General features: G+C 42.3%; 1 protein-coding gene across 1 annotated transcript; it reads right to left on the bottom strand.

Annotated features, from left to right (window-relative positions):
- Positions 1-593: 593 nt before the first annotated feature.
- On the bottom strand, positions 594-10,874 carry LOC114149742 (arrestin domain-containing protein 3-like). Its single transcript, XM_028025790.1, has 8 exons — positions 10,081-10,874; positions 6,042-6,123; positions 5,575-5,722; positions 5,388-5,490; positions 5,009-5,265; positions 3,185-3,338; positions 2,945-3,099; positions 594-1,644 (listed from the first exon to the last, which is right to left on the bottom strand). Exons 1-8 carry the CDS (start codon positions 10,358-10,360, stop codon positions 1,567-1,569), a joined length of 1,257 nt encoding a protein of 418 aa, XP_027881591.1. The 5' UTR covers positions 10,361-10,874; the 3' UTR covers positions 594-1,566.
- Positions 10,875-11,512: the final 638 nt, after the last annotated feature.

The raw sequence follows: 11,512 nt of genomic DNA, 5'->3' as shown, positions 1-11,512 counted from the left end.
TGTAAGCTGCTGACATGATCAGAACTGCACCTTTAAAAGCCTTTTCCTTCACCAGAGCTCTGCTGGCAGCGCCATCTTTCATTTACTACTTGAAAATAGTTGCTTAGATGTAAATATTAGGTAGGTTATTACATTTTAGATGATTTGCGATGAGCACAATTAGGTGTATCTTTGCTTCCCTTGATAGAAAATAAAAGGAAATGTGAGAAAAGTTTGTGTTTATCACAACAGACACATGATAACTAACAGTATTCTGGTTATTTCTCTCATGTCATGCAGCTCTGCCTGCATGACAGGGGAGGTGATGCATTCAGGGCAATCCGGAACAAAAACCGGTCACAGCTGGAAACTGTTTAAGATTGGGGCGGAGCTTCGTCTTTCAGCTGAATTGTTGGATTTTCCTCAAATTTTTATTTTGAAAAAAAACAAAAAACTCTTAAAACAATATATTGTAATATATTGTTTCCTGTCTCTTCACAAATACTTCATGCTGGATTGTCTAATTAAAACCCCAATGTAGGTTCAGGTTGTGGAAAAAACGTGGCAAAGCCCTGTATCCTGTTGTCATAGCAACAAATGATTGAGTCACTGGATTATTTTAGAAAATAAACCTTTTATTTGATCCAAAGTTGATCGTGAAAGCAACGAGGTCATGACAATAATATATAATGCACAGAAATGGAATAAACAGCAACAGAGTACATGAAAAGCTAGTGCAAAAAACCCTCAAATATAAAAAAATATATTGCACTTGGTAATCTGAACGTTTAGGTGGAAGAAAGTGTGTTTGAACATTCTTAATCTGATATAATTCTCTGTAAACATTGATCTGTTTTTTTTTCTTTCTTTCTTTCTTTTTTTTGCGTTCTAACATCCGTCCAGGTCGTGGAAGAATCTGCAGCTACACAGGCTTCATCTCAGAGCAGAAACCAACAGGCAACTTGTGGTTCACTGTCTGGGTTGGTCCGAGTTGTGCTTTGTCCTAACATTTAAGTCGGCACACACCCTGTAGCCTTTACACATACACACACACACTCACGCACACACACATTCACACTCGACTTGAGCTCGAAGCCCTTGAGTTGGTCGCTCAAATATGTGACACGTTTCTGTCGTCATCGTCTTGTTTCTGGTTTGAGTTGGAGAATCTCAGGGAAATTCACCGGACTTCCGCTGGAGACAGCTCTCATCGCCATGTGCCAGTCAGAGCGCTGCGGACGTTCCGTCTACTGAGGCATGTCGGCCCGCGGCGTTCTGAGAGGGAACCGGTTGGAACGGCATGTGCAAACCTCTCTGTGAGGCGGGAGGAGACGTCTTCTGAGCGGTGGGGGGGAGGAGAGACAGGTATTCACGCCGCTCTCAGAGGACATTGGATTTGTCCTTGTCTTGAGGACAGCAAATGGTTTGTCCAGCGTAACCCTGGTCCATTTCGTCCATGAGTCGCCGTGGACTCCGTCGGTCGGCTGTCCTCAGGTCAGCAGGGGTCCGGCCACATCTACAGTGACATCCCGGTGAGAAGTCATGTAGGACTTCTGGCTGAGCATGGGTAGACTGGGTAGGACCCCCTCAGCGGGACGGACACATGTCGGGTCTCCGGACGTCTGCAGTGCCACAGACCTCCACGGTGTCGGGGTAGGGGTCCACCTGAGGAAAGGAGGGGGGAAGAATGACACTGAATTCTCTGACTCCCCTGTAAGAGCCTGTTGCTACTCAGCAGGTAAGGGTTCAACTACTTTTCTTTTCATTTCGCTCAGTGTGAATAACATAAAGTACTAATAACTTCCCATCTAGCTTTCATAGATAATACAACACAAAGTGAAGTAATGTCAACCAGCTCTGTGTGGCCCCTGCCTATTTTTGCAGCCACTTGGCGCTGACTGGCTGTACAGAAGAGAGGAAGGCTGTAGATGTTAGCTTCTGCTGTGCATAATAATGAATATTAGGATGTATTTAATTTCAGAGGGGGTTTCAAGAAGTCACAGATTTAGTTTCGGAGAGGACGACTGTGGTCCCTCACCCACTGTAGCTACACAAAGCTATAAATGTAAAAACGGCTGTTTTTGTGATGCTAGCTGCTCCAACTCGGCTAATCTTTAACATGATGCTACGGACAGTTTAAAAATGATGTGGTCGTTTTGTCTTGGTGTTAAAACTGTAAAACAATGTTTCACAGATATATTGTGACGTCACCTCTGCTCCTAATATAAAAAATGAATGAGCGCTCACAGCAGGAAGGCTTGAAACAAATATTCTGAATGCTCATCTGCAATCGATGCCAATTGGAGAAAGTTTTAGAAACAGCAGAGATGAGAAAACGTCCACAAAACTCTGGCTTGGTGCTTCCCTGATTTTAATGAGTTTTAATTAATCACATTTTTTGCTGAATTTATTTAATATTTTGGACACATTTTATTTACACTGAATTTTTCAGTGATTTGCAATCATCAGTTTTGGTTAAGCTACTTTAGTTTTTTATTGGATTTTATAAACTTGTATTCAAAGGCCTTAAAGCTTTTTTACCTTCTTAATAATATTTGGCACAATGTTGCAGGAAAAGTGTTTGCTGCACTTGATCAACACAAACTCTTACAATAATTGTGCACCAAAGTTTGTGCACGCCACATTTTTTTTTATTGAAGTGTTTTTTGAATCTTTCCGATTTGTCTGGTTTATCTTGTGACATTGTAAAGGTTCCTGTTCATAGGTCCAGTTCTGTGAAAAATTGTAGACATTTGTACACAAAATGTCCAAAGTGTGGACATTTTGTGTACATTTATTTCAACAGTTTCTAACTTACTTTTTATTTTATTTTTTGCATCTTTCTGAATCGTAATATTAAACCTTTTTTTCTGCATTTCTGACGTTTACTACCTTGTTAACACTAAACCACTGACATGCTCTGTGTTGTGTGTGTGTGTGTGTGTGTGTGTGTGTGTGTGTTTACCTCAGAGTAGAGTGGCGGGGGGAGATATCTGAACTCTGTGATGTATGTCAGCACAGATCCTTGGTCCTCTCCCTCCCCATCAGAGCTATCACAGCCCTGCAGACAGTTCCGCCTGTGCGCCTCTGATATTGCCAGATCGCTGTAGCTTGGTGGAGCTGCAGAAAACAAGCAGGTGTAAGATATCGTTCTGTCCCCAAAGGAGCTGCAGGGCGGAAAACGTGGGTTTAACCCCGTGCGTACCCTCGGCTCTCTCCGGCAGGCCCATCCAGCTGACCGAGCTGCAGTTGCTGCTGATGCTGGAGGTGCGGGTGGCGCAGGCGTGGAGCGGTATGGTGCCGATGACCAGAGGCAACGAGAGCGACAGGTTCAACCCGCCGGGAATGTCCACGTACACCTGGAGGGAAGACATGCTTTTGAGTTAGCAGGAGCCGCTGGTATCTTTGTGTTGGTGAAATTCAGCTGCACACACACACACACACACACACATAATATAACAAGAGGCAACTTCGCAATCAAAGCAACAGGAATGTGAGGAACATAAATACCCAGGGCTTCTAACCCCCTGCCGCCTCAAACATCTTAACCTTGTTATTCACCTTTTCTTCAGAAAAACATCAAACAATGGCGCTCTGAACAGTTCCCTTATATCACCTTACCCAAAATATTACAGCTCAGCCAAAGTTCAAGAAGCCAGAGAAGTAAAAACAAAGGAGCGGTCATGCTGGGGATTAACGCTTTTACCAGCCCTCAACAATGTTTCATGAGTTTATGCTATCAGAGAGTCATCAGCTTGGAGATTAGTGAAGGTAATCAGGCTCCTACTGCTCTGTGCTTTTAATGTTTTACTAAGTTTGTCTAGTTTATGAGTTACTGACAATCACTGTTTGTTGTTATTCCTCATTCGGACAGGAGATGACAGACAACACACAGCATGGATGCTCACTCGTTTGTCAGCTGTTGTTCTATTTTGTCTCCATTTCTTTTGTAGACAAATAAACTTTCTTATTGTTTCTTATTGTTTTTAACTATCATTACATTCTCAGCAATAATAAAGGCCTAGGCTACCATTACTTATCTATCTTTTGGGTACCACTGGGGCAGGAGCTGAAAGATTTCAGTTTACTTTTAATCTACACTTCGAAGTTCCTGTGGCAGCTAGCTGTGCTGTAATGCTAACCTTACCTTTTGTGGTTAAATAACAGCAAACAATATATATATATATATATATAATTAATTTTTTTTTTTTTACCCCTCCAGGGGTCTTTTTGTGGGCTCTAGTGTCCCTTATATGATAGTAGGCTGACAGGAAACGGGGGAAGACATGCGGCAAATGTCGTCGGGTCTGGGAGTCGAACCCGCGACGGCCGTGTCGAGGACTCAAGGCCTCCAAATATGGGTCGCGCTAACCGCTACGCCACCATGACACGCCCAGCAAACAATATTTTGATCAACATCACCACCGACTAGGACAGTTGATGTTTTTGCTGTTTGATATTTTTGAAGTTTTCTTAAAGTCGTTATCTCTCTAATTCACCACAAGGGGAGCTGCTGCTCCTAACTTCCTGTGCCAGTGACTTATAGCGCAAATGTGAAAAAAACATACACATCTTACAATAATAGTATCTAGTCTTATGCTATTCAAAACTTTAAAACAAATCTAGAAGCATGGATAATTAATCTGTTCTTTTGATGTGTTTATGGAAAATGGTAGCAAATTTAGTTTTTAGTGTTTTTAATGAAAGTTTTGTTCACATGTAATTCTGTTGATTCATTTTAGAATTTGAATTGAAAACTTTATTGTGAGCATGTGATTTCATTTTATAAATATGCATGATTACCTAATGTGTCTGTAAAAGGAGCAGCATGAAGCATAAGCTTATTTAATCCCTCGGTTAATGAACGTTACCAGTTGACCTGAGTCCTTCACACACCTCATGTACGTCTCAAAATGCAACTTCATTCACATCTCCGTTTTCCTAATGCTGCATGTTTGTCACCAGACACCGATGGACAGCGGGAGGGGAAGCACTTAGCTTGACTCTCCGACAGTCACCCTGTACTCACCATGAGGGCGTACTCCACTCTGATGATGGGACAGTCCAGTATGGAGGGCGACACCGGGGGGATCTTGAGCAGCTTGCCCTCCCAGCTTTGGCTCTTCCCCTGCTGCAGAGGTTCTCCCCGCAGGTTGGACACCAACTGCTGGATCTGCCTGCCCTTGCCCTTGGCGAAGAAGGTCTGTGTCTGGTACAGCGCCGCTTTGGGCACCACGACGCGGGACGAACAGTTTTCCACCTCGGCAAAGATCTGGATGGACTCGCCTGGGAGAGAGGGGAGAAGAGATCAGTCTGTCAGACTGAGAGAGGAAGGGACACAGGTGAAACTTTAGAGGGGAATACTGAGAGGAAGAGGAGGATGAACGTAAAGAAGAGGCGTGGCTCACCTGGTGTGTAGCCCTTCCGCTCTATTTTGGCACTGAGGGAGATTGGACCCGACGCGCAGAACCAGCAACACAGAGTCTTCTCCTTTGTCCCGGCCTGGGGGGCCTGTTCACACACACACATACACACACACACCATTTAGCAGGCGATACTATTAAAGACGCCGATGAATAAAGCAGCAGCTCCTACCAGCAGGAGAGGCGTGTTGATGTCGATGTGTTCGAACACAATGAACTCCTTCTTGACTTTGACAGGCAGCAGCCAGGGCCGGTGCAGCTCGGCTTTCACCCAGTACCGCACGCTGCCGTGCTTCCCTTCAAACGAAGTGGCCAGAGCCCTGCAGGAGAGAGGCGGAGTGAGGCCCAGAAACGTGGGTGGTCCGGTCAAACCCAACTCAAGCCTTTCCTTCAGGCCAAAGCTTTAATGACTTTCCTGACCCTGCATATTTTCTGAAGAGCTGAAGCTGCTTGAGACAGAGTTAGATTTAATTGCTTCATACACGGTTGGTTGGTTAGTTTAGTTCAGGGCTCCAGGCGGAGGTGTGGGGCCCCGTCAGAGGCTCCAAACAGGGCTTCAGATGATCAACATGAAAGGACAGCTTTCTCCTAATGGAACTTTGCATCAGATTATCCAGGCTGAACTCTGAGGACACTCACATCTGAGGCAGGTTGAAGCTGAAGGCGAACTCATGCAGGCCGGCGTGCAGGACAGTCATGCCCTCCTCCAGAGCATCTTCATCTGAAACACAGAGAACAAGACTTTGAATTCCGCTGTAATTCATGAACATCAGTTTCTGGCCCGGGACCCACAGACCATGGTGATATGTGACAATACATCAACTTTTAGACTGTTTTTCCTCACTTTTAGTCAATATTTAATAACTATTATGTTTAGCATAAATGCCTCACACCTTCTGACTTTAGGGGTTTTTTGCAGTAGGATAGTTCCTTTGGTCTTTTTATTTTCAAGAAATCTTTCATTTTGTTCTTGGAAGCCAATCAGAAAAATGAGCATGGCGAATAACATTTCAATGGATAGTTTTGAATTATGTTTTATAATAATAATATAATAATTTATTATAATAAATTATAATAATAATTGTTATTATTATATAATAATAGTTTATAATATATAATAATAATTTATTAAATCTGGAAAAGCAGATTTGGTTTTATGCAAAAAATTTATTAGATAAGATTTTTATATATATATTATTATTATTATTTTATTTCTTCCACCCAGCTTTCTAAGGCCCCCCTAGCATTCCCGGACAGGCCCCCAACAGGGAATGCTATAGGCACTTTATGTTGTTCTTATGTAATGTCTGTAAAATGTTACAATAGTTGAGGCGATTAATTTGAGTTTTTTGTTTTAATTTTGTTTGTGTCTAAAGATATATTATTTTTTGCACTGGGAAATATGAAAGTCATGTTATGAAACAATCAAGCAGCCTTTTTCTTCCCCGTTTTGACTGGAATGTTTTATGTCTGTTGGCAATACAGAAAATACACGTTTCTGTTGGTTTCAATGTGAGATTATCTGATAAGTCATTGATTCCCACACTTTGGATTATGAAGCCATTCATAACTCACAATAATGAGTTCGGAAATGTTTGTGTGGTTGTTAGACCAAGATTGTATGTAAATTCAGCTGGTAGTTGGAGTCGAGAGTCTTTTTCACTGCTGTTTTGTAGGCCAGAAAATTTGAGAACCAGTAATAAATACCAACTCTGTTGTGATATTTACATTGCGATTATGAAAAATTTAACCTTTGATTTTGATAACAATATATTCAAAATGAATATAGTGCTTCTCATATCAGTGGAATGAGAAGCACTACTGTAATATTTTAAAACTTGCTACTTGTTAGACTGTTCCCACCACTGTGTTTACGTCCGTGCTGGCACAATCATTTGCATTGTTTTGTTTGTTTGTGTTTTAATCATTTTTAATGACATTTCTGTTCTTGCCCACCTGAGATGCTGTACTGTACATCATCTGTTGTGTTTTTGAAAGTTCAGACACATGCACATTTGGACATTTAAAAAAATCATCTAACTCAGTTGCACAATAGTGAGCACAATATTTCTAATCTAATAACTGCCCAGTATATTTATATTATAATCCTGTATATCGTATAATTATTACTACTATTGTTGCTAATCTTGTTTTTTTGTATACTTTTTTTTAACATCTTTGGAACTTTTTTTTTGTGTGTGTGACCTTATGTCTAATGCTGCTGTTACATCTGAATTCCCCCTCTGTGGGACAATAAAAGCTATTTCTGTTTCTATTCTAAATATTTGTAAGAAACATATTTGGAAATATAGAGGTAAATGTGTTGCTATGGCAGCTTGTAAGGAAAGATATGAAATAAAGATGTCAATGGAAAATAAATACGCACAGGACTGCAAATAGGTGAAACAATGAATAAAAAAAATACTCACTACATTAAATAAAGATACAAACAAATAAATAAATCATATTTGTATTTATACATTACTATTTATTATACTTAGAAATGTATTTGAGGTTTTTTTATACTATCTTTGTCCCTAGTTGAACAACCTATAGCTGTATTTCTGCTAAGCTATCAACACGTGTAGCGAAGCTAAACAGCAGTCAAAGGAAAAGCTTCAGAGGGAGAAACGTCATCGTGACCTTCCTCACTTCCTCATTTCTGGTGTCATCTATCAGTTCAGTTTGTGTAAGAGTTCTCAGTCCACCCGCCGCGACTCGCTTCCTGCCACCTCATCCTGCATCTCTGCAATGTGAGCGCGACGCGAGACACTTCCTCTGTGTGTGTGTGTGTGTGTGTGTGGGTGCGTGTGTGTGTGTGTGTGTGTGTGTGTGTGTGTGTGTGTGTGAGCGAGAGAGTTTGCTGCGCGGGCGGGCGGCCGGGCGCGCGAACCCAGTCACTGGCAGCGCAGCTCAAGCAGGAGTAGACCGGTATGAACCAGACTGAGCAGCTTATTCTAGCTGGAAACTCCGACGAGCGCGTCGCAACTCGGCCTCCTATTGGCCAAGCACGTGAGACGAATTTAAAGGGACGAGCGCTGATTGGCTAGTTGGCCCGCGAGCTACCCGCCCACACGAGTGGAGCCCGTGGAGTGTGTGGCCTGAGAAGGTGGAAGAAGGGGCGAGGAAGGAGAGGAAGGAGAGGAAGGAGAGGAAGGAGAGGAAGGAGAGGAAGGGTGTTGTTACTCTAAAGATGAACTTCAGGTGGACCTGCTGTTCTCACGCGAACGCTGCGCTGACACCAGCCGTTGTTAATGTCTGCTTCATTTCAGCCAATAAAGTTGTTTGTTTCCGGCCTGTTTTCCTGAGTTTTTCCTTTGTGTTCATCTGAACATCTTCTTCTAAAACAACAGCAGATACTGGAGAACATGATCTTATTTGTTTTTGTTTTTTAAATCAAATCATTTTTAAAATGAGGAAAGGAGAGTTGTTTTAATTGTATAAAGTATGCTTATGTATTGCTATCAACTTGAATGAATAAATTACTTTAAATAAGCTTAAAGTGTCAAGACACAATAAAGAAAAAAACTTTAAATACATCCTATTGTATTGCCATTGTGCATTCTAAAAAATATATATGGAACCGAGTGATTTTTTTAGATGCAGTTTGATCACCTTTTTATTCAAACTTGTTAAAAAGTAAAAACGCCTTGTTTCTGTTTGTGTTCGTTAACAAATGCCAGAATTGAAACTTTTTATGGGTTTTGGATCAAATATATTTGAAGTCTGAAGAACCTTTGGGGACAAAATGAGATATTCATATTATTTTTGTAATTTGCTAAGCAAGAAAGGACAAATTGCCAGATGTAGGTAGAGTAATATTTCTTTGTATTGGGACTCATGCGGTGGAATAATTAGTTTCTTACAATCAGCTAAAACATGAGCCTCGGCTCTTGGATGCTCTGGGGTCATTCACATGCTCCACTGCCTGAGTCCAGCCAAGCTGCAGGGTCAGAGGTCAGCACATCTCTGAGTGCAGCTTGTATTTCCATAAAGGTTTAATCCAACGGTCTATTTTGCATCTTATTTTATTTATCACCAGGGCAACAGAACAACAAGACTGTGAAAAGTGGAGGCAGGCTTATAGGCAGCAGCTGAAGCATAATTCCCTACACACACACACACACACACACACACACACGCACACACACACTCAGACTGAGAGTCAGCCTGGTTCTCCCCTCCCCTCCCCCTGTCTCTGGCAGTTTCTGAACAGGTTTGAACCGCTTCTAACAAAGGGAGTAGCCAGATCTGTCCTTATCATTGATGTCAGCAGTGAAAATCGCCTTTCCGCGTGTGTCGTTCAGGAAAAGTTGGTTTAAAACTCAAAACCTTGACGATCACTTTGTGTCTTTGATCGCGTTTATTGTACATTCGAAGCGTTCGCAACTTTTTAGTTTTCCGCAACTCTCCACAAGGAAGGAGAACAACAACAAGTCGCGATCAGAAGGTTTAGATTGGACAGAAATCAGCCCCTAAAAGCCTCCATCCGTCCCGCTGCTGCCGGCGGTGAAACGGCTTGTGAACACACCGAGCAGAGGAGCTGCAGTTCGGGCATCAGCTGTTGCATCAGTACCACTGTGACTGATGGACTGCGCCCTCTGCATTCCTAAAGTTTTCTATGTCAGAAGTTTGTGGTGATCATCATCATCATCAACATCATCACCCTCGCTCTTACCTCTTTCCTCTCCGATCAGGGTGTCGCAGTGATGCAGGTAGTCCACCTCCTCCGTGTAGTTCTGGGTGTAAGCGGTGTTGGCCCCGGCGTTTCTCGACTCCGTCCACCGGACCTTGGCGAGCCCCCGCGCGGTGATGTCCAGCCTCTTCACCCGCACATCCCCGGTCACCTCCACCACCACCCGCCCGGAGACCAGGTCTCCCCCGGAGAACACGGGCAGGTTGTTCTCGTTCAGGCAGTCGAAGTAGACCGCCAGGGCCTTAACTTTGCCCAGCACCATGATGGAAATGCTTTTAGAAAGCCGAATAAAAATAAAAAATAAAAATGTAGGAAAATGTGTATTTAAAAAAATAGGAGTCTATTGAGGAGAAGTTGGGAGCGGGAGCAGCCAGGGGCTGCGGGTGCCCAGCATAGAGCCGGGTCTGCAGCTGTCAGGGATGGCTCATCTGGCAGCTGATGGTTCGCTTCAGCTCTCCTCCTCCTGCAGCTCTCCTCCTCCGGGTGTGCGCTCTCTCTCTCTCTCTCTCTCTCTCTCTCTCTCTCAGCTCCGGCTCAGCCTCTCTGCTGCCGTCTGCATGCAGCGGCTGCGCTCTTAAAGCCTCCGCTCGGGAAAAAAAAAACCAACCCAATAATAATCCCACTGAGCATGTGCGCTCCGACCAACCGGCCTGCTGCTGCTGCTGCTGCTGCTGCTGCTGCTGCTGCTGGGCTCAGCCTTTTCTAAACAGGCGAATCTGTCTCCGACGAATCTTATGAAACGGTAATTATATAAATATATAAAAACATGCTGGAAGGACTCTGTGCAAAATGGTGAAGTTGAGAAACTGCAACACCAGTGGAAGATGGTGGAGCATGTTGGCCCGCCTCTCAGCTGGCGGCGAATGGAGTTTGAAAAAAGTTTGTTGTTCTTTTTATTGATGATCAGCAAAAAGATCAGAATCCTGCATAAATAGGAGCTTTTTCACTTTGTTTGTTTTCTTATTTTAAATGATCTTATTGTATAACTTTGTAGCATGTCTGTAGGGCTACAAATTAAATGATCAATGTGCCAGTTTCATTTCCGGTTTTAATTATTGAATACGCTAATAAAAAATAAACGATTCAATTTAATAAATAAAATAATAAAACTTATTATATAAGAAAGTAGTGAAATAAAAACTAAGTTTTTATTAGATAAAAACTTAGTAAGTTTATGGTTTTATTTAGAAATAGAGAATACAGATCTCAGGTGAGGGAGGCCCGCAATGTTAATAAATAATTGTTTCAACTAAATGGTGTCACTGCTGTTAACCTCTCTTTCTTATAAAAGTTAATATCAGTTAATTAAAATATGATGCAAAAGTTAAAAAAACAAAACAAAAAACAATAGCTTAAAGTGAAACTGTGGCAAAAAAAAAGTATAGACTTCATTACAGATTTTTTCTGTTTTTGC

This window comes from Xiphophorus couchianus, chromosome 8, assembly GCF_001444195.1.
Source record: "Xiphophorus couchianus chromosome 8, X_couchianus-1.0, whole genome shotgun sequence".
NCBI classification, from domain to species: domain Eukaryota; kingdom Metazoa; phylum Chordata; class Actinopteri; order Cyprinodontiformes; family Poeciliidae; genus Xiphophorus; species Xiphophorus couchianus.
Note: the sequence above shows the minus strand (reverse complement) of the source record. Positions and strands in the feature narration are given on the sequence as shown.

Coding starts and splice junctions, on each gene's coding strand:
- LOC114149742 (XM_028025790.1), bottom strand. CDS start 10,360: ATGGTGCTGGGCAAAGTTAAGGCCCTGGCGGTCTACTTCGACTGCCTG. Junction 3,339..5,008: donor GAGTGGAGTACGCCCTCATG/GTGAGTACAGGG, acceptor TCTTCCCTCCAG/GTGTACGTGGACATTCCCGG. Junction 1,645..2,944: donor CCCCGCCACTCTACTCTGAG/GTAAACACACAC, acceptor TCCTTTCCTCAG/GTGGACCCCTACCCCGACAC.